Consider the following 25611-nt stretch of genomic DNA (forward strand, 5'->3'; position numbering starts at 1 on the left):
TTCATCCCCTTGCACAGCACAAGTGATCTAGTCTTCTAACTGCTTTGCTCTTTCGCAGCAGGGGACTACTGACCTGATTAAACATGACAATAGTGGTTGTACAGATGGTACACAACACCAGTGCAGTTAGGGAAAATATGCAAGACTAGTTCAAATATATGTTGGAAGTGTAAGGAAAAGGAGGGGACATTTTATCATATGTGGTGGGATTGTAAGGTAATTTTTAAAAAATTGGGAAATGATATACAACGAATTGAAGAAAATGTTCCATTTAACATTTGTTTAAAAACCCGAGGCATTTTTGTTGGGGATTGTAGGGAAAGACCTGCCAAAAAAGTTGAAAAACATCTTCATGTATGCGACAACAGCTGCGAGAGTTCTGGTACCACAAGGATGGAAGACTGAAGAAACCCCAACAAAAGAATCATGGCAAGAAAAATTGATGGACTATGCAGAAGTGGCAAAACTGACATATAAGCTACGGGACAAGGATAACTGTGACTTTAAGGATGAATGGGAACCCTTTATAAAGTATCTGAAGATGCAACAAAGCGAACTGGACTCCTTGGCCGGTTTTGAATAAACATTCACAAACTTTTTATTGATAATAATCAGCTAAATAGTTTTAGGATCTATACAACTCTGTAACATGCAGAAAACAGCATTCTTAGAGAAACCAAAGACTGAAACTGAGGGAAGTCGGGGGTGGGTTTGGGGGGGGGAGGGAGGAAAAATGGAAAAAACAAGGATGATATGTTTTTGGATAATATGTCTTGTTATAACTTTGAATAAAAAAATTAAAAAAAAACATGACAGAAGTGGAAAGCAAGATACTTGAAGAAGGGTGGGTGTTTTCCTTTAACCGAGAATTCTTTCTGTTTTCTGAACTCGGATGCGCGAAGTGAGATATCTGACTCTTATCTGAAGACATCTTGAAAGAGGGAGGAGGAGGAGGGAGAAACTGCAATAGGGCTCTCTTTACACCCATAGGAAGTTGGAATGCTCGCTTACCCGCAGAGAACGCAGCCTGACTCTGTAAACAGGAAAAACATCTGAAGGCATGTCAGCTGAATTAGCACATGCAACCCATGAGCTCTCCAGCCTGCCAGATGCGTCTGGCCTAAACTCCCTTGAGTTTGCAAGTTTTACTTGCGAGTAATCTTTTATAGGGGATCTGTCGCACTGAAATCCCTGTTCTCTTCCCCCGCCGATAGGATTTTATGCTGCAAAAGCGGAATTGCATAAAAGAGCGTTGGGAGTTCACCAGCGGTTCAGTAGCACGATCCTTGAAGTTTGCTGCCTGCAAAGTCTTCAAAGATGGCAATGCGGTAGTACAGTGGTACCTTGGGTTACAGACGCTTCAGGTTACATACGCTTCAGGCTACAGACTCCACTAAGCCAGAAATAGTACCTCGGGTTAAGAACTTTGCTTCAGGATGAGAACAGAAATCGTACTCCAGCGGCTCGGCAGCAGCGGGAGGCCCCATTAGCTAAAGTGTTGCTTCAGGTTAAGAACAGTTTCAGGTTAAGAAAGGACCTCCAGAACGAATTAAGTACTTAACCCGAGGTACCACTGTACTAGTTTGAGACACCAGCTTTGAACGACGAAGGGCATCCTCATCTGGTGTGACTGATGTGAGATCTTTCTGCGCCGTCGTTTGGTGGTTTAATTCTAAACCAGAAATGATGTGAACTGTATACTCTTAAGAGCCTTCCAGAGAGGAGGATGGGGGAGAGAGTATGGAATTAGGATCGTGGTGGTTTGAGACGGGACACACCCCAGAAGAAGAAAGAAACTGGGAAATAATGGATGGTGAAGAACCAGGAGCAAGATAGCAGTGAACAGAGGCAGGAGTCAGATGTGTTAGAAACAGCAGCCGAGTGACCTGGTGTCTCTGGAGAAGCCCCCTCCTTCCTCTCGCACCGTCTCGGAGCAGAAAGCCAAATAGAGACAGAGAGATTCCCTTAGCAGCCACCATAGGCCGCAGGAGGCGCTTGAGCCCTAGGAAGTAACTGCCAGGGGGGTGGAACGGCAATCTGAGCAACATCGACTCAAACGTGAAGCTGTACATTTCACATCTTCCTGTGTTTCTGTAATAATAATAATAATAATAATAATAATAATAATAATAATGATTTATTTATACCCCACCCATCTGGCTGGGTTTCCCCAGCCACTCTGGGCAGCTTCCAACAAAAGATTAAAATACAGTGGTCTGTTAAACATTAAACGCTTCCCTAAACAGGGCTGCCTTCAGATGTCTTCTAAAAATCTGGTAGTTGTTGTTCTCATCTGGTGGGAGGACGTTCCACAGGGCGGGTGCCACCACCGAGAAGGCCCTCTGCCTGGTTCCCTGTAACTTGGCTTCTCACAGGGAGGGAACCACCAGAAGGCCCTTGGAGCTGGACCTCAGTGTCTGGGCTGGACGATGGGGGTGGAGACGCTCCTTCAGGTATACTGGACCGAGGCCGTTTAGGGCTTTAAAGGTCAGGACCAACACTGTAGATTAAGAGGAGTGAAAAAGCTCTCCCCGAGTCTCTTATTTCACTAGGTAGATAGCCAGTGAGCTCTTGACGGCACCTCCTGACAGCCTATCAAAGCCCACAATTCTGTTTAAGGGATTCTTCTAATCTAATGATGGGGAACCAGTGGCCCTTCAGGTATTGGACTACAAAATCCATCATCCCTGAAACTTCCTGGCTGGGGCAGATGGGAGTTGTAATCCAACAGCATCTTGAGGGCCACAGAGCCCAACCCTGTGCAAAGCACAGCCTGTCCCCAGCAGCTCAGGAGAGATTTGCACCTTCCTTCTAAGTGATGCAAGTCTTTCAGCTGGGCACGGAATAGATCAAGGGGACAGCAAGCCTGGGTTTAATTTTAAGTGATGCCCAGGACCCGGTGCAAGGTGTTAAGTGTTGTCGAATCCATTGGCAACTGTGACCATAGTGCTATTAAATTACCATATTTTTTGCTCCATAAGACTCACTTTTTCCCTCCTAAAAAGTAAGGGGAAATGTGTGTGCGTCTTATGGCGCGAATGCAGGCTGTGCAGCTATCCCAGAAGCCAGAACAGCAAGAGGGATTGCTGCTTTCACTGCACAGCGATCCCTCTTGCTGTTCTGGCTTCTGAGATTCAGAATATTTTTTTTCTTGTTTTCCTCCTCCAAAAACTAGGTGCGTCTTGTGGTCTGGTGCGTCTTATAGAGCGAAAAATACAGTAAATTAAATGACCAACTGCCGAGAAAATCTAGCCTGGTCACGTTTGATTTCAAAACAGGAAGCTTCCTCAAAATGGGGATTGGCAGAAAACGGAAGTTGCAAAAGCAAAACCAAGAGAATCACTCACTCCAAAATGCTTGAATATTGTTTGAAGATGCATTATGAGGAGCTCAGTTGGGGGTTTGTACCACAGATCATGGCAGGTACCACCAGGGCCAAGACAAGGCTGACATGGTTCAGAAGCGGAATCAAAGGAGCTATTAGATGCAAGAAGGTTTCCTGGGGGGGAAAAATGGAAGTCTTGTCCAAATGAGGAATGTAAACATTGGCCCAAAAAAATTGCAAGCAGACAAAAAGGGATGCTAAGAAAAGAATTTGAGGAGCATGTTGCTAAAAACACAAGCACCAACCAGTTCTTTAAATGTGTTAGTAGCAGGAGACTAGCTAGGGAAGTGTTTGGACCCTTGGATAACAAGGGAATCAAAGTAGATTTTGAGATTGTGGAGAAACTGAATGAATTATTTGCATCTGTCTCCACAGCAGAAGAAACAAGGCAGACCCCGGTGGCACATTCAGAATGCCAGAATACTATGTACACACACACACACACACACACACACACACACATAATTGTTATTGAAGTTTCTGTTTAACAATTTAGAATACTCATTTAAACATCCTTAACATATCAATGACTTCGCTTCTTCTCTTTCCGTGGTTCATCTTGCATATCATAAATCCCTGCATATTTTACATAAACTAAACCATTCAGAGTTCCATTATTACATCCATCAAGACTCATTTACACTGTTGGAATTTATCTTAATGCTGCCCACATTTTCAAGGGTACACAATTCCCCCCCCCCCATATATTCAATAAAAAAAAATTCCAGTCTTCTCTAAATGTATGTTGTGGTTCGAGGACCCGATCCCCGTATAGTGGAATGAAAACACACGGACACGTAATATAAGGTTAATGGGCAAGAAAAGGCCACAACTTTATTGATTACAGCAAGTGAAAAGGTACTGGCTTAGGCATTGGATTACGTCAGTTGACTCCACCCACTCGGAGAGGGGTGAGTCTAAAAGGGGGGTTTATTCACCAGTAGGTGGAGCCTGTTGATGCTAATCCAACTATAAGCTCTCCCCTAATGTCACCGAGGGTCGTGCCATGGCCCCCCGCCACGCAGGCATCGGACAGAATACACGACCGCCGGATTCCTTTAACGGAATACCCAAAAATTGAAGGCATAGGTGATGGCCACACCTAGCCCTTCAACACACCACAACACTTTATTCCAATGCCTAACCTACCCACCAATACCACAAAAGTTGTGACAATTGCTACTAGGTAGGTGAAAAAACCACAAAGCCTAATGCCAAATGGAAAAAATCCTACCAGGCCCCCCGGACAACCAGGGTGACCAACCTAAGGTCCATAGCAAGGCCAAAAGAAAACTAAGACCCTGAGCTCTAAGGGAGTGGAGGGTGGGTGACTCGCGACGGGACGATGAAGAATGAGGCCGCATGGCTGGCACAGCAGCGATTTACGCTGCCGTCCACGCCACCTCGAAGGCACCTGGTTGGGTGCCTGCCCGTGGGCGTGGTGCCAGCCAGGTGAGTGGAAGGCAGGGGGCTAACGCCCCCTGCTTGAGGCAGAGACTGGCTCCCGCCCACAACCACTCCCCTCTTTTGCAGGAGGAGAGTCTTTCTTCTTGTTCTCTTATTCTATATGTTAAGCTGATGGAACATGTGCAGCCTGAAGATTTAAGTTCCCATTCTTCTTTAAGTTGGGACCTCGCTCATTTTCCGTTTGGGGGCTAACAAAACACATGGGCCCATGACACTATAATGGCTTGGTTTCTCATGGTTGTGAAGTGAGCCTCACCAACTCGGGGAATGCAGATCATGTCGGTGACTGAGCTGGGCTCAGGTGTTCAAGGCTTTGTAAATAATAATAATAATAATAATAATAATAATAATTTTATTATTTATACCCCGCCCATCCAGCTGGGCTTCCCCAGCCACTCTGGGCGGCTTCCAACAAAATATCAAAATACCGTAATACATCAAACATTAAAAGCTTCCCTAAACAGGGCTGCCTTCAGATGTCTTCTAAAAGTCTGCTACAGTGATACCTCGGGTTAAGAACTTAATTCATTCCGGAGGTCCGCTCTTAACCTGAAACTGTTCTTAACCTGAAGCACCACTTTAGCTAATGGGGCCTCCTGCTGCCGCCGCACCGCTGGAGCACAATTTCTGTTCTCATCCTGAAGCAAAGTTCTTAACCCAAGGTACTATTTCTGGGTTAGCGGAGTCTGTAACCTAAAGCGTATGTAACCCGAGGTACCACTGTAGTTGTTGTTCTCTTTGATATCTGGTGGGAGGGCATTCCACAGGGCAGGAGCCACTACCAAGAAGGCCCTCTGCCTGGTTCCCTGTAACTTGGCTTCTGTGAGTGAAGGAACCACCAGAAGGCCCTCAGAGCTGGACCTCAGTGTCCGGGCAGAACGATGGGGGTGGAGACGCTCCTTCAGGTCTACTGGGCCTTTGAGGCCGTTTAGGGCTTTAAAGGTCAGCACCAACACTTTGAATTGTGCTCAGAAATGTACAAGGGCCTTGAACCTGTCTCAGGAGCAAGTGGGCACACATTCTCAGGTAACCACTGAATTCTCCTTCCATTAGCTCTGCTTGCAGGTATCTGCTACCTGGGGTCCTTCTGTGAATTGACTGCACCCTAAATGAGTCTATAGTTTGTGGTCCTTAATTTATTATAGCATTCCTGCGCCTGCCCAGCAGCATGGAGGAATTCCACCTGTATCATCAAAAGCTTATGCAGCTATTTCAAAACTCAGCCTGCAGATGAAATTGACCTCTTTTCTGGAGATAACCACTTCCCTTCCGGTGGTGATGAGCCACTGACTCACCAATTTCTGAAAATATGTCAGTGTTTCTTCCTTTCATCTGCATCATCCCTCTTTCCGTTCTCTAGCTGCTGCTGTTTTTCATCATACTTGCAGGATGTCCACTTCCGAGGGTGGGGTTGAGAGAAAGCGTGAAAGGGTAACTTCTGCCCTGAGAAGCAACAAAACATATTGAATTTTCCATCAGACCTTTCTGTGGCCCTTAAAGTGATGATATAGGAGACTGCACATATCCATCTCTGCTGCTCTTCCCACCTCCTAAAGGTAAAGGTAAAGGTGCCCCTGCCCGTACGGGCCAGTCGTGTCCGACTCTAGGGTTGTGTGCCCATCTCACTTAAGAGGCCAGGGGCCAGCGCTATCCGGAGACACTTCCGGGTCACGTGGCAAGCGTGATGAAACTGCTCTGGCGAGCCAGCACCAGCACAGCACATGGAAACACCGTTTACCTTCCCGCTATAAAGCGGTACCTATTTATCTACTTGCACTTAAGGGTGCTTTCGAACTGCTAGGTGGGCAGGAGCTGGGACTGAAAGACGGGAGCTCACCCCGCCGCGGGGATTCAAACCGCCAACCATGCGATCGGCAAGCCCTAGGCACTGAGGTTTTACCCACAGCGCCACCCGCTTCCCTTCCCACCTCCTAAATCTCCCCAAATGGCTTATGTGCTACACAACACATGCATGGGGTTTGGCTTCAGCAAAATTTAGCACCTTGCAGAATCTTTTTATTATTCCTTTTATTTTATTTTTGAAAATATCTAATTTCTAGCTCTTATATCTAAGTCTTAGATATCTAAGGAGATATCTAAGACTGCACCTTGAGCAGTGGTTCTATTAAGTTATCTCTCGCTTGGACTACTGCAATGCGCTCTACGTGGGGCTACCTTTGAAGGTGACCCGGAAACTGCAACTAATCCAGAATGCGGCAGCTAGACTGGTGACTGGGAGTGGCCGCTGGGACCATATAACCCCGGTCTTGAAAGACCTACACTGGCTCCCAGTACGTTTCCGAGCACAATTCAAAGTGTTGGTGCTGACCTTTAAAGCCCTAAACGGCCTCAGTCCTGTATACCTGAAGGAGCGTCTCCACCCCCATCGTTCTGCCTGGACACTGAGGTCCAGCTCCAAGGGCCTTCTGGCACTTCCCTCATTGCGAGAAGCAAGGTTACAGGGAACCAGGCAGAGGGCCTTCTTGGTGGTGGCGCCCACCCTGTGGAATGCCCTCCCATCAGATGTCAAGGAAATAAACAGCAATCTGACTTTTAGAAGACATCTGAAGGCAGCCCAGTTCAGGGAAGTTTTAAATGTTTAATGCTGTATCATGTTTTTAATATTTGGTTGGAAGCCGCCCAAAGTGGCTGGGGAAACCCAGCCAGATGGGTGGGGTATAAATAATAAAGTATTATTATTTATTATTTATTATTATATTTATTATTAACTTCTTTTCCGTCATAAAAATCGGGTGGATCGCTTAATGATTTTTTTGTCTCTGGTGGCAATCGTAATGCACGACACTAGATGCTGTGTGCTTTTTAACTGAACAAAGATTAAGCATCTTAATTCTTTAAACTGAAGCCCACGGAGGGACTTTGGGCCAGTTGTTCACTCTCAACCTATTGTACCTCACAAAGTTGTTGTGGGAATGAAAGGAGGAGGGGGAAAACAATGTATGCCATCTTGGAGAAAGAGGGTGAGATATAAATGCCATTATTATTGTTGTTATTATTATTATTATTATTATTATTATTACTTAGCCACCCATCTGATGGAGTTGCCCCAGCCACTCTGGGCAGCTCCCAGGAAATTAAAACACAGTGCGGCATCGAAAACTTCCCTGTACAGCACTGCCTTCAGGTGTATTTTGAAAGTCAGATAGTTATTTCCTTGACATCTGGCGGGAGGGCGTTCCACAGGGCAGGCACCACTACCGAGAAGGCCCTCTGCCTGGTTCCCTGTAGCTTCACTTCTCGCAGGGAAGGAACTGCCAGAGGGCCTCTGTGAAAATCAAAACAAGGGAGAGACACCAAGAAATGTGCAGATCGGTGCAGATGTGAGGCTTGCAAATGGGGCTCTTTCCCAGGTAAACGTGCCTAGGAAACCACTTGGGCTTTGAAGGAGAACCTTCCCACCGGCGGTGTGAAATATCACAGCGGAAACACCAAACAGAAGAATGTGAGGTTTTGGCAGCTTTCGGGCCTTTGTGAAAATTGGCTGGAAATGCACCTAAGAAAAATGAATTGAGCGGAAAACTGGGAGTGTGCAAATGCACAAGCCCAGCAAATAAATAGATCTGGGAAGGCACACTGTGCAATTCCGTACCTCTTGACATTTCTCGCTCTTGGCGAAGCTGCTGGACTTCCTGCCTGCTAATCTCCTCTCTCTCCTTGGCAAGGCAAACATGGCTTGATTCCCCCACCAGGAATCACAAGTTTCTCCATCGTTCAGTCCATCAGCTCAGTTAACAGGAAACAAAAATTAGTAGAGTTGTACCTCGGAAGTCGAATGGAATCCGTTCCGGAAGTCGGTTCGACTTATGAAACGTTCAGAAACCAAAGCACGTTCAGGAGCCAAGGTACATGATTTACGCATACCCCTAAACATTTTGTGAATCTTTGTTGTTGTTGTTTAGTTGTTTAGTCATGTTCGCCTCTTCATGACCCCATGGACCAGAGCACGCCAGGCACTCCTGTCTTCCACTGCCTCCCGCAGTTTGGTCAGACTCATGCTAGTAGCTTCGAGAACACTGTCCCACCATCTCATCCTCTCTCGTCCCCTTCTCCTTCTGCCCTCCATCTTTCCCAACATCAGGGTCTTTTCCAGAGAGTCTTCTCTTCTCATGAGGTGGCCAAAGTCTTGGAGTCTCAGCTTCAGGATCTGTCCTTCCAGTGAGCACTCAGGGCTGATTTCCTTCAGAATGGAGAGGTTTGATCTTCTTGCAGTCCATGGGACTCTCAAGAGTCTCCTCCAGCACCAGAATTCAAAAGCTTCCATTCTTTGGCGATCAGCCTTCTTTATGGTCCAGCTCTCAATTCCATACATCACTACTGGGAAAACCATAGCTTGAACTATACGGACCTTTGTTAGCAAGGTGATGTTTCTGCTTTTTAAGATGATGTCTAGGTTTGTCATTGCTTTTCTCCCAAGAAAAGCAATGACAAACCTAGACAGCATACTTTTGTCCCTTTACTGTATTTATTTTCCCCAATATGAACTATAAAATGGTGATTTTTCTTGAGTCAAAATGAGAGTGCCCACAAACATTTTTAAAAGAAAAATAGCACTGGATTTAACCATGCATGCTGTGGCAATTTCCCTGCCCTTTCACAATGGGTGGGTGCTCTTTAAGAGCTCTGAGCCAATGGTTGCGGCCTCTTCTCAGCCAGTTAACCAGAGCAGTGTGGTGTTCTTGTTCCTTGTGGCTTTTTTTTGTTTGTGCAAAGGTCTGTTTCTTTGTGCTGATCCCAGATCTGGTGCCGAGAAATCTGCACGTGTGATGAGCTTCCCAGAGGCATCTGACCCACTGGGTTGGAAACAGGATACTGGGTGGGCCGGGCAGACCAACTGTTTGGGTCTGATCCTGCTGAGTGCTCCATACACTTTTTTTTTTGTACAGTGAGATGAGATCATTGTAACAGCCGCTGAATCACTGTTCTGACCATCAGTGTATCAGCTCAGGAAATGGGTGGGGCTGCGTGGTACGAACTGCCTTTCCATTCTCCATCTCTCAGCAAAAAACGGTAGATAATAACTCAGGCTGCTTGTTTCTACATTAGCACTTTTCCCTTTTTTTGCGTTTAAGGTTTTGTGGTGGCGTGTTCGTTTATTTCTGGTCCACTGACTGCAATAAAGAGATGATGATAATGATGGTTTGCGAGGAAGGAAGAATTGCAACCCCGCCTGAGAGGTCGGCTTGCTTGTGGCAAGAAAGGACCTGGCAAGGGCGATGTGTGTTTTTTGGACGGCACGCTTGGAAAGGAAAATAGGGCACTGGTTTAAATGCTTCCTGAAACCTCTTCTAGACGTACACACCCCCTGGCACCAGCTGGGAGAGGCACGGAGGAGGACTTTGACCCAGGGTGCAGGAATCACATACAGTGGTACCTCGGGTAACAGACGCTTCAGGTTACATACGCTTCAGGTTACAAACTTTTCAGGTTACAGACATTTCCAGAATATAAGATAAAAAACAAATAAAATAAAACCTACATACAGCAACAGTGTTTTGTGTTGTGTAGGCTCCTGTTATGCAAGTAATGGGCCTTGTCTGCTAGCCTGCTCCCTAAAATATCACTGGTTTGCTCATTTCTATATAAAGTGGTACCTCAGGTTACAGACACTTCAGGTTACAGACTCCGCTAACCCAGAAATAGTACCTCGGGTTAAGAACTTTGCTTCTGGATGAGAACAGAAATTGTGCTCTGGTGGCGCGGCAGCAGCAGGAGGCCCCATTAGCTAAAGTGGTGCTTCAGGTTAAGAACAGTTTCAGGTTAAGAACGGACCTCCAGAATGAATTAAGTTCTTAACCCGAGGTACCACTGTATTGGGGGAGGGGGGGAGAGATGGGGGGGAGTGGCCAGGATGTATTCTAAGCTTCCCTTCCCCTTCTGCAGAAGTACAGCAGCTTTGGCCGCCCCCAGAAATTTTTGCAACGGAAAGAACACGAAGAAGAGAAAAGAATCGGCAGAGAATGAGGCAGGCAGGAAGTGATGAAAAAATAGAAAGAAGGAAATTCAGGAGATTTTAGGAAAGGAGAAAGACAGCGAAGGAGCAAGAAATAGAGGGGGCTTGAAAAGAATGGGAGAGTAAAGGGTACTCTCCCCCCCCCCCCCATTATTTGTGGGAGTAAATTATGTTCTTTCTTTAAAAGAGGATTGGAGATATTAATGGAGGAGAGGGTTTTTGATAGCTCCTAACACTTGGGAGTAGGGACGTGGGTGGCACTGTGGATTAAAGCCTCAGTGCCTAGGGCTTGCCGATCGAAAGGTCGGCGGTTCGAATCCCCGCAGCGGGGTGCGCTCCTGTCGTTCAGTCCCAGCGCCTGTCAACCTAGCAGTTCGAAAGCACCTCCGGGTGCAAGTAGATAAATAGGGACCACTTACCAGCGGGAAGGTAAACGGCGTTCCGTGTGGTGCGCTGGCTCGCCAGATGCAGCTTATCACGCTGGCCACGTGACCCAGAAGTGTCTGCGGACAGCGCTCGCCCCCGGCCTCTTAAGTGAGATGGGCGCACAACCCTAGAGTCTGTCAAGACTGGCCCGTACGGGCAGGGGTACCTTTACCTTTACATATTCTCATGAGTTTGAGTTTGTAATCTCTGTTAGAGTTTGTAATCCTTGTCAGAATACACACTTTTGCATGGATTGATTTGCGAGTAGGGACCACTCCCACTACTGAAACTTACATTGGCCTGAGTTCTTGGTGTGCTTTTTTCTTGGTATATTTAATAACAAGAACACCAACTTATTTAATGTCTCTGTGTGCAGGCATGTTTGTAGTGCAGTCACACAGCACCATGGGATTTGTAGTCTTAACAACTGTGGCTGGTACCCATAGAGACTACTAGGGCAGAAGGCATGGAGGCCGGCAATAGCAAGAGCCAGTGATGGGCAGAGCCCTACCCTGGCTGATTTTAGGGAGGAGGACGGGCAGGTGGGGACTGGCTGGGGGCAGATGGGGGTTGGTAAGGCAGTGCCCCCCTTGCCCCCACGGACCAGTCCCTACTATTGGGTCTTCGTCGGCCTGAACACTTGATGTCTTATGCTTTCTGTTCAGGGCTGCAGCAGAGAGAGGGTTAAGATAGCATGAGAAGCAAAAAGGTCTTGCCTTCAGAAGGTTAAATGATCGTGGGAAAAGGAGGCGAATCGGCATGGGAAGGCCCAAACGGCATTGCAAGAATAAGGATATTGCAAGGATCCACATTCGCGAAAGCTTCAGAGCTGAGGCACATCGTCAGAAAACCCAGTGGAACGAGAATGAGGAAGTGAGGGAACACCGAATTTCGGTTTAAATTCTGCCGTAAATCTTTTCCGGGGGGAAGGCCAGGCTGAGTTCAAAGCTCACGCAGTCAAACCTTTCCCCACAACAGAGAAAGAGCAAAAAGTGAGGCATTGCAATGTTGTTATTAGGATTATTACACTTAATAACAACATTATTGCCTTAGTAATAATAAGGCATCCTTAGTAATCATATTTTTACTTCACAATAATATTTATTTAGTGGTAATAATAATAAAGCATTATCTGTAATAATATTAGTAATAATATTTACCTTCTAAACCACTGTTTCAAGGTGATTTGTACATGAGATAATTAAAAACTGTTAAGTACACACACGCAAACAAACAACCAATACACCGGAAGCAAAATTGAAACGCTAAGAAGCAGATATTTGTCCTGAAGACCCATTTACCCAGCTGGGAAAGCCTGAGAGAACAAAAACATCTTCAACTGTTTCTGGAAAGTTTAATGATTTTATTAGGCTGTGTTTTTTAATTTAAAAATCCTGTTGTTTTACCAGTAACCCATCAGGGCCACACTCACACCAAGCATTTAAAGTCACAGCTTTTTTTGAGAGTCATGGCTTCCATCATGGGAACTGTAGTTTGCTAAGGAGGCAGAGTGTCCTTCGGAGGCCCCTCGCACGGCTGCACCATAACAAACTACAGTTCCCATGATTCTTTGAGGGAACAAACATGGGTGTTAAAAGCGGTGTTTAAGACTGCTTGAAATTTATGGTGTGGATGTGGCCTCGTGTTTATGAAAAGCAGGACAGAATCATAGAATTGTAGAGAAAGGACCCTGAGGGTCATCTAGTCCAACCCTCAGTAATGCAGGAATCTCAACTAAATCATAGTCGTACCTTGGATCTCAAACGCCTTGGCTCCCAAACAATTTAGCTCCCGAACAATCGAAATTGGGGAGTGTTCTGGTTTTCAAATGATTTTTGGAACCTGAACGTCCGGCGTGGCTTCCGATTGGCTGCAGGATGCACACCTTGGTTTTCAAATGGTTCCAGGACTCGGACACAACTCCCGAAACACATTCTGTTCGAGAACCAAGGTACAACCGTATGTGACAGTTGGCCATCCGGTCTCAGCTTAAATACCTCCAAGGAAGAAGAGCCTCTTGTGGGAGTCTGTATCAGCTTATTAGGTTAAATGTATCAGTTTATTACATCTGGTTTTATAAGTGGCAGTATGGTGTAATGGTTAATGCTCTAACCCAGGCATAGGCAAACGTGGCCCTCCAGATATTTTGGGACTACAACTCCCAACATCCCCAGCTAACAGGACCAGTGGTCAGGGATGATGGGAACTGTAGTCTCAAAACATCTGGAGGGCCGAGTTTGCCTATGCCTGCTCTAACCAATGCCTAGGATATGGGTAGGCAAACTAAGGCCAGGGGGCCGGATGCGGACCAATCGCCTTCTAAATCCGGCCCGCGAACGGTCCAGGAATCAGTGTGTTTTTACATGAGTAGAATGTGTGCTTTTATTTAAAATGCATCTCTGGGTTATTTGTGGGGCATAGGAATTCATTCATTCCCCCCCCCCTCAAAATATAGACCAGCCCCCCACAAGGTCTGAGGGACAGCGGACCGGCTCCCTGCTGAAAAGGTTTGCTGACCCTTGGCCTAGGAGAACAGGTTTCAAATCCCCGCTTGGCCATTATGGTAAATTCACTGGGTGACCATGCAACAGTCAATGTCTCTAATCCTACCCTACCTTACAGGATTGTTCTGTGGATTAAATGAGGGTGAGGGAGAGAAAACCATGCAAGACACCTTGAGATTATTGGGGGAAAGGTGGGATATACATGCAACAAATAGAGCTAAGCTTGATTTTACTTCCCTTCTTTGTTGCTTAGGGTGGCAAAAAACCCAGACTCATTCAATTATACCAAGTTATCTCAAGTGCAAACTTTAAATACAAAAGGCAGAATTTGGCATGCTTAAGCCCATTCAGTCCCAGAGACATTGAATGGAGTTTTGCTTTATATTGAACTGTGTCCAAAACGTAAACTTAGGAATATTTTTTGTTTTTTTGCAGGGGGAGGATGACAAATGCAGGCTTAGTTTCTTCCTGAAGCCTTGTCCTTCTGCTAGCTAGGGACCAGACGAGAGAAAAGAACTCTGTGCGAGCTCAGAGGGTGGGTTTTTATTATGTTTCGGTTGTGCTGGCGCTGGATCATGGGCTTTGTAGTGGCAGGGCTGCACAAACAGCCCCCCCCTCACGCGGGCCCCTTACGCCACGCTGCACGAAGGATTTCAAAAACAAAACGGAGCAGGAGAAACAAACAGCCTATTGATTTGTTAAATCTGTCGGGCCTTGGGGCATGTGTGGGTTCGCGCCCTGAGACCCGGCGTTTCGCAGCTGCTTCTGGGGCTGAGCCAGAGCTGTCTGCGCTTTGCAACAGCTGCCTGTCTCTATCCAAGAGCTTTGGCCACCTTCGCTTTGAACTTTTGTCCTGCCAAGATCGCCGGGGCGCGTCGGGCTTCGCGGGGACCAGGGTGTTGCCTGCGTGCGCCTGGACAGGCGCGCGTTCTTGGAAAGCGCACGCCTGCGTCTGCAAGGGAGAGAAAGGATCCCGGAGCTGAGATCTCCTTGCAGGGTGGGGTTGTTGGGGCAGGCGAGGAGGAGGAGGAGGAGGAGGGCTCCTCTAGTCTAAGCGAGGTGGGCTCTTCCCAGCCCATGTGGTTCTCATTAGAGTCGGCAGCCAAGGAACTCCGAGCTGGAGAGACCAAACCAGAGAGCGCGCGCGCGCGCGAGAGAGAGAGAGGATTCTGCAGGAGGGGAAGAGGGGAGCGAGAGGGCAGCAGAGAGAGGGATGTGATGACTGAGCGGAGGGAAGGAGAGGAAGAGAGTTGAGAGGGCAGGGGAGGCTCGAAGGAGACGGACCGGGGAGCCGTCTGGCATGGAGACGGGAGCGCAGAGACGGAGCTGGGCGCGCGGGGCGCTCCGGGGTCTTTTCAGCGGGCAGCGCTTTCTCTCCACGCTCCCCCTGCTGCTACTTCTCTCCAGCAACGTTGGCATCTCCAAAGTGCAAGGTAAAAAGAACAGCTGGTGTGGCTGGGTTGGGGGGTCAGTATGGGGTTTCCCCCTCTTCCTTCCCCACCCCGGTTAAAGAAAGGGGGGATTTCAGCCGGTTGTCTCCGCGGTAGGAGAAGGTTAGCAGGCGCCGGTGGCTTAGAAGGGCAGCGTTTAGCCGAGGCTGGAGGAGAAACAAGAGAGCCGAGAGATTTCTGGTTGTGGGGGTGCCTCTCACCCTGGCATTTGGGAGGGGGCGAAAGAACGAGCTTGCACGCTGCCGTTGCGCGTTGGGATTATGGATCCGTCACATTAAGGAATAATTTTGGGCATGTGGGGTTTTTTTTCCGGGGTGTTGGCTGTGAAGGGTGAGTCTTCCTGGCTGGGCATGGAAACAGGTCTTCGCTCTTGTTTTGTTTCGTTTTGTGGCGGGGGTGGGGTGTGAGGTTGAGGGATTTGGGGTGAATAGGCACCCCTCACCCCGACATGTAAGTTTGGACGGATATGAGCTCTTTGGGGTGAATGTGAGCACAGGAGAAAGGCTTAACAGGTCTGGTTGTTTTTGGAGAGAGGGGGCAGAGAGACCCCTGGCTTCTGTAGGGAGAGTGTTCCTGGCTATGGGGGTGGGGGCCACTCACGTTGATACCTGGTGGGCGAGAGGAGAGAGAGCTCAAGGTGTCACTCTTAGGAGATGCTGGGTGCAGATAATAATAAATAATAATAATAATAAATTTTATTTATACCCCACCCTCCCCAGCCAAGACCGGGCTCAGAGCGGCTAACAGCAGATATAAAACAATTGATTGAAATACAACTTAAAAAACAAGATTAAAATACAACTTTAAAATGCAGCCTCATTTCAGCAGAAACTCAAAAACTTTTCTGGGGATGAAAACGTCAAGTCTTCACCAAGGCTAACTATCCAGATAGATCTGGTGAAGGGCTGTTTCTGGGTTTGGAGAGAGATCTTCACTTGCTAGAGGCCCCCACCTCGAGAGGCCCCCACCTCTGTATCTGGGCACTACGAACAGTGAGCAGGAAGGAATTACACCCCAAATTACCAGTGTGCAGAATCAGTCCCAGGCTTCAAGTTTGGGTGCCGTGTTTTAAGAGTTCAGACAAAACTTTGGCAATTCTAGTTGGCAGCCTTGAAATGTACCCACAATCCTATGTGCTCCTGAATTAGGAGTAGCTCCATGATTGGCTGCTGGTAGGGAGGGTGCAATCTTCAGTTCGTCTGGGGAGCCCCTCCACTCGGGGGTGCATTGGAGAATTGGTTACCTCTCTGTGCCCGTTGGCAGATTGGGTGGCTTGAATGATGGCAAAAGGTGGCGCATAGGAACCAGAGAAAAGCTTGACTGCTGGATGAGGCCAAAGGGGGCCATTCTAGTACAGCACTGTGTTATAACAACAACAACAACAACAACAATTTATTACTTATACCCCGCCCATCTGGCTGAACCTCCCCAGCCACTCTTGGTGGCTCCCAATAGAATATAAAAAACACGATAAAACATCAAACATTAAAAAATTCCCTGTACAGGGCTGCCTTCAGATGCCTTCTAAAAGTCAGATAGTTGTTTATTTCCTTGACATCTGCTGGGAGGGTGTTCCACAGGACGGGCACCACCACTGAGAAGGCCCTCTTCCTGGTTCCCTGTAACCTCACTTCTTGCAGAGAGGGAACCGCCAGAAGGCCCTCAGCGCTGGATCTCAGTGTCTGGGCAGAATGATGGGGGTGGAGACGCTCCTTCAGGTATACAGGACTGAGGCCGTTTAGGGCTTTAAAGGTCAGCACCAACACGTTGAATTGTGCCTGGAAACGTACTGCGGGCCAATATAGGTCTTTCAGGACAGGTGTTATATGGTCCTGGCAGCTACTCCCAGTCACCAGTCCAGCTGCCGCATTCTGGATTAGTTGCAGTTTCCGGGTCACCTTCAAAGGTAGCCCCATGCAAAGCGCATTGCAGTAGTCCAAGCGAGAGATAACTAGAGCGTGCACCACTCTGGCAAGACAGTCTGCAGGCAGGTAGGGTCTCAGCCTGCGTACCAGATGGAGCTGGCAGACAGCTGCCCTGGACACAGTGTTCTTACAGTGATCAAGGGGGTACCACAATGGGAAGCCCACAAACAGACCCTGAGTCCAGTAACACTCTCCCCTTCCTTGGGATTTTGGATAGTGGTTCTCCAGAGTTCCATTTTGTATAAGGATTTGTCAGTGGCACAGCTTGGAGGAAGGATTTGCCCAAAGAGGGAAAACACCAGGGGCACATTCAGCGTTAGAAATTCACCAGGTGCTGGTTGCATTTTGCACCTGGCTATCAAACTCTTGTGACCAAGTGAAGATGCCCGGGTGTCAGGATGGCACCTGACGTCTCCACCATCTGGAGGCGCATGCCTGGGGATCCTTGGATCTTGACTGTTTTCACACACTAGCAACACACCCTGCAGAATTCTATCCGTTATATTTTATCTGCACAATCACAATTAATTTTCGGGAAGCAAAAAGTTGTACAGTGGTACCTTGGGTTAAGAACTTAATTCGTTCCGGAGGTCCGTTCTTAACCTGAAACTGTTCTTAACCTGAAGCACCACTTTAGCTAATGGGGCCTCCTGCTGCTGCTGCCACGCCGCCAGGGCAAGATTTCTGTTCTCATCCTGAAGCAAAGTTCTTAACCCCGGATAATATTTCTGGGTTAGCGGAGTCTGTAACCTGAAGCGTATGTAACCTGAAGCGTATGTAACCCGAGGTACCACTGTATAGTGGTACCTCTAGTTGTGAATGGGATCCGTTCCGGAGGCCCGTTCCAACATGAAAAGCTCGCAACCTGCGCAGGTGCGCAGCAAGATTTAGCGCTTCTGCGCATGCATGAGCGGCGAAACCCGGAAGTAACCCTTTCCGGTACTTCTGGGTCGCCACGAGACCCAACCTGAAAAAAACGCAACATGAAGCAAACGTAACATGAGATATGTCTGTACAGAAAAATACGACTTTCGAGCTGCCTGGCCCCAAACTGGCAACTGGGCATTCAGTTTTCGCAGCTGTAATCCTGGTTTAAAGAGTCGCTCAGTGCCTAGCTGGCATATCTGATTTTTCTAACACTTGGCACGTTCACACAGTTCATCTAAAGTACAACATTATCACTTTAAGCAGAATCTGGAAGATAGCTATCAGCCATGAGGCAGCGATGCTTCTGAACACCAGTTCCTGGAAATCACAGATTTGCAGAGTGCTCTTGTGGCCGAATCCTGCTTGTGGGTTTCCTGCAGGCAGGTAAGGTAGAAAGGTAATGGGGCTCATTTGCCTGGCCACTATGAGAACAGGATGCTGGACTAGATGGGCAAACTGGCCTGATCCAGTGGCTTCTCTTATGTTCCTTTGGGCAGTGGCGTAGCGTGGGGGGTGCGGAGGGGGCCAGCCGCACCGGGCGCAACATCTGGGGGGGGGTGCGCTCGCACTCACAGCTCTCTGCCCCAACCTGGCTCACTCACTCTCTCTCACTGCAGTGCTGGCTGTGCGAATCCGATCCGATGTGGAGGGGAGGGTGCCAGGCGTATGGTGCGGTGCAGAGAGAGAGCGAGGGACTATCTGGGGGAGGGACAGTGCAGCGGGGGGGGGGGCGCAAATTACTTGCTTTGCCCCGGGTTAGGGGGCGCAAATTACTTGCCTTGCCCCGGGTGCTGACAACCCACGCTACGCCACTGCCTTTGGGAGCTGTAGTTTGTTCAGGGTGCCGGTTCCCAGAGCGTTTTAACAATCAACCCCCTTTCCCAGGGAGTTCTGGGAACTCTAGTTCTCTGGCGGTCTCTTATCAACTCTTAGAACCCTTAGGAAACCACAGCTCCCAATATGCAGAAGAGGGAACCACAACTGTTTAAAGTGGTACCATGGTGCTTTAAGCGCATGGTGCAAATGTGGTTTGGGCCAGTTCTTACGCGAAGAGCGTTGGGTGTTCTTGGGGGACGACGACAGGCGCCCATGTGCTGGTGTGCCTTGTTGGCTGTGATGCTGTGCAGCTGCTGTTTCAGCTTCTGTAGATGTGTTTCTGGGGGAAATTCCTTTCTTCTGGCTTGGGATTGCCAGAGTTTAGTTACGCTCCATTATGACTCTATATGGTCTAGTCTGGGACAGATTCAGAAGTGTCTGTCCAGCCCAGAGTCTCCCTCTCTGTCTTTGTGATGTTGGACAGGGAAGTCGCTTAGATCCGTGGACAGGCAAAACAGGGCAGGGAACTTTGCTAGAGTTTTATTATTGAGATATTTGTAGAATAAATTTGGAAGAAACTCTTCCAACTTTTCTTCTTCTTCTTTTTCTCCTTATTTTTCCTATTCCTTTTTCTTTTTTATTTTCTTCCTTTTTCCTTTATTGTTCTTTTTTATATATGTGTGCATATCTGAAATATATATGTATGTATTTCCAATATTTTGCTTATATTTTGTAGTAATTATGTTAAATAAAATTTAAAAACAACAGCTTTTCTACCTTTCTCACAATGCCAGAACTCCTGGACACTCTCAATGAAGCTAAATATTGGAAGATTCAGGGCATGTAAAAGAAATAATAATAATAATAATAATAATAATAATAATAATAATAATAATTTATTATTTGTACCCCACCCATCTGGCTAGGTTTCCCAGCCACTCTGGGCGGCTGCCAAGAGATTAAAAACAGAATAAAACATCACAAATTAAAAACTTCCCTAAACAGGGCTGCCTTCAGATGTCTTCTAAAAGTCAGATAGTTGTTTATCTCCTTGATATCTGATGGCAGGGCGTTCCACAGGGTGGGTGCCACTACTGAGAAGGCCCTCTGCCTGGTTCCCTGTAACCTCACTTCTTGTAGGGAGGGAACCGCCAGAAGGCCCTTGGAGGAGGACCTCAGTGTCCGGGCTGGACGATGGGGGTGCAGACGCTCCTTCAGGTATACTGGGCCGATTTATTATTGCAGCACCCAGTTAAACGGTGGAACTACCTGCCACAAGAGGCAGTGTTGGCCACCAACCTGGAAGGTTTTCAAAAGAGGATGAGACAAATTCGTGGAGGAGAAGGCTATGGATTGCCACAGTTAGAAGCAGCAATGCATCTGAATCCCAGGACTCATCTAGACTGGTAAAGAAAATGTGATTTACTGTCTGTGTCACAGCTGTCCATGGAGGCACAGGTCAAATCAGTATCCAGGGCAGCTGTTTACCAGCTCCATCTGGTACGCAGGCTGAGACCCTATCTGTCTGCAGACTGTCTCGCCAGAGTGGTGCATGCTCTGGTTATCTCCCACTTGGACTACTGCAATGCGCTCTACATGGGATTGCCTTTGAAGGTGACCCGGAAACTACAACTAATCCAGAATGCGGCAGCTAGACTGGTGACTGGGAGTGGCCGCCGAGACCATATAACACCGGTCTTGAAAGACCTACATTGGCTCCCAGTACGTTTCCGAGCACAATTCAAAGTGTTGGTGCTGACCTTTAAAGCCCTAAACAGCCTTGGTCCAGTATATCTGAAGGAGCGTCTCCACCCCCATCGTTCTGCCCAGACACTGAGGTCCAGCTCCGAGAGCCTTCTGGCGGTTCCCTCACTGCGAGAGGCCAACTTACAGGGAACCAGGCAGAGGGCCTTCTCGGTAGTGGCGCCCGCCCTGTGGAACGCCGTCCCATCAGATGTCAAAGCGATAAACAACTACCTGACATTCAGAGGACATCTGAAGGCAGCCCTGTTCAGGGAATTTTTTAATATGTGGCATTTTAGTGTATTTTTCATCTTTGTTGGAAGCCGCCCAGAGTGGCTGGGGAAACCCAGCCAGATGGGCAGGGTATAAATAATAAATTATTATAATTATTATTATTATTATTATTATTATTATTATTATTATTATTATGTGTTGTATGTGCGATATAACATTGTGCCACCAGATGGCAACATGGAGTCCCGTTTTTACTCTACCGGTTTTCCCAATTTAAATTTACAACGCTTTGAACTGAAATCCTTCTCTGATGTTTCAGCCCCTTGTTGCTGGAGACCACAGGAGGGCGGAGGGCTCTTGTGTTAGAATCCTGCTTGTGGTTTTCCTACAGGCGTCTGGTTGGTCCCTGTGAGTCCAACAGACTCTCCTTATGTTCTTATAATCTTATTATGAAGCGGTGTCAGCACAATGTAAGGAAATCAAGATGACAGCCGAACAAACCCTCATTGTCATATAAGCCTCCCTTGCACAGAAATCAGAACAGATGCTCAGTAAGGGCTGGATATAACGGAACAACTGTATCAGCTTTGTGCCAGCAAAGCAGGATGGATGCTGAACGAACAGGTGTTTCGGAACAGCCTCCTCTCCCTCTTCCCTTCCTTTTTGAATGAGATCTGTTTGTTGTCTTACCCGAGCCTTCAGTATGTGCTCCCTGAGGCTGATGGGAGTTGTAGTCCGAAACTTCTGGAAGAGACCAGGCTGGCAGAGGCTGGACTCAGCTCTTTTCTCTCCTCCTCTTCCCAGCTTCCCCTTTCCTCTTCCAATCAGCGATTTGTGGGTACCGTATTTTTCGCTCTATAAGATGCACCAGACCACAAGACGCACCTAGTTTTTAGAGGAGGAAAACAAGAAAAAAAAATTCTGAATCTCAGAAGCCAGAAGAGCAAGAGGGATCGCTGCGCAGTGAAAGCAGCAATCCCTCTTGCTGTTCTGGCTTCTGGGATAGCTGCGCAGCCTGCATTCGCTCCATAAGACGCACATACATTTCCCCTTACTTTTTAGGAGGGAAAAGGTGAGTCTTATAGAGCAAAAAATACAGTAACCGCAGGGTGAGCTTGGTGCCGATTATGAAGTGTGTCGCAATTGCATTTCTTTACCTGCAAATGAATCAGACTAAATGAGCCTGGATAGCTTCATTGTTGAGAGCATGGTGCTGATCACGGCAAGGTTGCAGGTTTGATCCCTGTCTGGGACCACTGCGTTGCAGGGAGTTGAACCAGATAATAATAATAATAATAATAATAATAATAATAATAATTTATTATTTGTACCCCACCCATCTGGCTGGGTCTCCCCAGATGATTCTCAGGGTCCCCTCCAACTCTACAATGCTATGATTCTATGATTCTAAATTCTTAATAAATACTAGATACAGTGGATGCTCAGGTTGCAGACGCGATCTGTGCAGGATAGACGTTCACAACCTGCAGGGTTTGCAACCTGCAGTGGCGCATCTGCGCATGCGTCGGTTGTGATCCGGCGCTTCCGTGCATGCGTGACTGCCGAAACCCGGAAGTAACCCATTCTGGTACTTCCGGATTTTAGCGGTCCGTAACCTGAAAAAACACAACCTGAAGCTTCTGTAACCCGAGGTATGACTGTATAGTCACCAGAACCTAAGAAAAACCATGTAACTGGATCAGGCCAATGGCCCCTCTAGTCCAGCATCCTGTTCTCACAGTGGCCAACCAGATACCTGTGTGAAACCCACAAGCAGGATCCAAGCTCAAGAGCCCTCTCCCCTCTTGTGGTTTCCAGAAGGTAAGGTAAAAGGTCAAGGACCCTTGGACGGTTAAGTCCAGTCAAAGGCGACTCTGGGGTGTGGTGCTCATCTCATTTTTCGGGCCAAGGGATCTGGTGTTTGTCCACAGAAAGCTTTCTCGGTCATGTGGCCAGCAGGACTAAACTGCTTCTGGTGCAACGGAAATCCGTGATGGAAACCAGAGTGCACAGAAACGCCATTTTCCTTCCCATCACAATGGTACCTATTTATCTACTTGCACTGGTGTGCTTTCGAACTGCTAGGTTGCCAGGAGCTGGGACCGAGCAATGGGAGCTCACTCCATTGCAGGGATTCGAACTGCTGACCTTTTGATCAGCAAGCCCAAGAGGCTCAGTGGTTTAGACCACAGCGCCATCTGCATCCTTCAGCATTGCTTCTTTTGACTATAGAGGCAGAGCTTTATGGACAGTAGTCTTTTAGGTGCTGAGCGATTCTCTGATGTCCTGGTAACTTCCTTGGCAAAACACTCCTGAGAGTTAAAAGAGGAGGACTTTTTCTTTTTGAAAACACCAATATGCATCAGGCCCAAATGGCCCATCTAGTCCAGGGTCCTGTTCTCACTGTGGCTAATCAGATGCCCGTTATGGGAAAGCAGCAAACATGGTCCAAGCCCCAAAGCAACTCTCTGCTCCTGTGATTTCCAGTCCCTGGCATTCAGAAACACTGCTGTCTCTGCTCATGCAGGCAGAGCTTCAGGGACAGCAGTCATTGTGGGATGTGAAACACAAGAGCAGTCAAGTACAACATTCCTAGAGTGAACATGTTTACACATGGGGAGGAATGTTTGTCCAGCCAGCAGGTAAACTTCCTGTTTCCTTCTGGGCTGGGACAGACTTCCTCTGCATGTGACTAGAGGTGGGCGTGGCCTCACCTGTGCAGGTAACGACAAAAACACAGGGATGGGCAGCCATCTCTCTTTCTTTGACTACATGCATCGAAGAAGCAACATCTGCTTAGCCAAAGATGCTCTCTTGGCCTCTAGCCAAGACAGGACAGAGGGACTGTCTCCTTATGAGATAGTTTCCAGGTATATGTTACTTTTCTAAACTAAGTCTGCCTTCTGGGATCCTATTGTAAACAGAATGATGTGTGAGTAAACCTTTTTATACTTTTATAGAAGGCTGTGTCGTGTCTTATCTTTTATGAGGGAATAAGGGGAAAATACCAGAACAGTTATTATAGAGACTTTAGCGAGCCTGAGCAAACGCATCCGCTGCAAGTTTAAAAAGGGGAATGTTACTCTGCCAAATTGTGAACTTGTTAACACAAGTTGGAAGGCTATTATCAGACAACATATCCTCTCCTGCATCCCTGAACATTCCCACAGTCATCAATAGCTTTTTCTCCTCCATTAATATACCAATATAGATATAGATCTAGTCTAACCACTGCAAGAGCTTTGTGGAAGCAAATCAGGACAAATGCTCGGTAAATGGGTTGTCAAAAGTAGCAAAAATGGGCCACTTTAAACAAACTTTTAGGAAGAGCGTTGTGGCCCTGTGGGCAAAAGCTGCCTTGGTAGTGTGGCAGGCCATTGTGTACAATATTTGTTATTTCACAGAACCATAGAATTGTAGAGGTGGAAGGGATCCTGAGGGTCATCTAGTCCAACCCCCTGCAATCTGTTGGGAAACTGTGTACATGCAGCTACTCACACAGAATCAATTAAGGTTTGGCAGACAGCCAAAAGGCAATGTGAAGGAGTAAGTCTGCCTGGTGATAACAGAGACATGGAGACAGCTCCATGATTGGTCAAGCTCTTTCAAGGGAGTGATAATTAATGGCCTACTAACTGGAATGTGTTAGTTCATAGTTCAGGAGTTCAGTAGTTCTGTGTGTCATGTTGTGAGTCATGTATGAGAGAGCAAGCTAAAGATCCATGTTCTGTTCCTGTAAATAGTCCACTGTATATAATAAACACCTAACTACAAGTTCCTGGTTCCTGCTTCGTCTATCCTGTCTGCAGTCAAGTCGCCAATTGCTTCCATGGATTCTGCGTGTACTCTGCTAGGTCTGGCTAAGATCCTGCAACTAGTCAGAAAGCAGCAAAACACCAAATAGGTTTTGCCAATACAATCTGCAGCTGTCCCATACGTGGGGATTGAACCTGCAACCTTGGCATTATCGACACCACGCTCAAACCAACTGAGCTGTTATGCATAAAATTTACACAAGGCTTGAATCTCAGGGGAAGCTCAGTTGGCAGAGCAGGAGTCTCTTAATCCCAGGGTTGTGGGTTCGAATCCCATATAGGGCTAAAGATTCCTTCATTGCAGGAGATTGTAGGTGACTTTTGAGGTCCCTTCCAACTCTACAAGTCTATGAGTGTAAAAACAAGCAAACCCTCAAAGCAGTTTACGAAGGATAGAGAGTAAAATCGAGAAATAATTACAAGCCTACCTTGCAGCATTCAAATGTTAAAATGCTAGAACGGATTAAAATTATAAGATGATGCACTGTGGGGTGAGTCCCAGGCATGTCTCTCCCCCCCCCCCAAACTTCCTTTCTCTGGTTAAATTAACCAGTGCATGACCTCTTGCAAATCTTACTCCTTTAAGTAGAGCTTGCAAAGGAAAATGTCTCCCGTGGGATCCTGAACAAGGTACAGCGTAGCTGTTTGAACCGACTTCTGGGCTCATGTGTTTTGGTGCTTACGATCCTTTGAGATCTACTTATCCTTAATAGGCTTTTCAAGTCACCGAGAGAATGTTTAATTGAGCGGTGGCAGGAAATTGGGGAGGCGGTGGCGGTGGCAAGGGAGATAGATTTCTTAAGCCTATTTTTAAAAAGCCCTTTAGCAAGTTATCCCATTGAATTTCACAGAGTGGCTGTGTATTCACTTTCTATCCTCCTGACCACAGATGTGAGGTTGATGGGCAGGCTGTTCTATTTCGGGGGACCAATCCCAATTTCCTTTGC

General features: G+C 47.3%; 1 protein-coding gene across 2 annotated transcripts in view; it reads left to right on the forward strand.

Annotated features, from left to right (window-relative positions):
- Positions 1–14680: 14680 nt before the first annotated feature.
- Positions 14681–25611, forward strand: part of ADAM33 (ADAM metallopeptidase domain 33) — a 92591-nt gene continuing 81660 nt past the window's right edge. The window contains exon 1 of one of the 2 annotated variants that reach the window (XM_083398283.1): positions 14681–15186. In XM_083398283.1, coding sequence (XP_083254409.1) covers positions 15054–15186 — 133 coding nt within the window. In that variant the 5' untranslated portion in view covers positions 14681–15053. The remainder of the gene's footprint in view (positions 15187–25611) is intronic. The other variant, XR_014501816.1, reaches the window with a different exon arrangement.

This window comes from Podarcis tiliguerta, assembly GCF_965153285.1.
Source record: "Podarcis tiliguerta genome assembly, chromosome: 9".
Classification (NCBI taxonomy): Eukaryota; Metazoa; Chordata; class Lepidosauria; order Squamata; family Lacertidae; genus Podarcis; species Podarcis tiliguerta.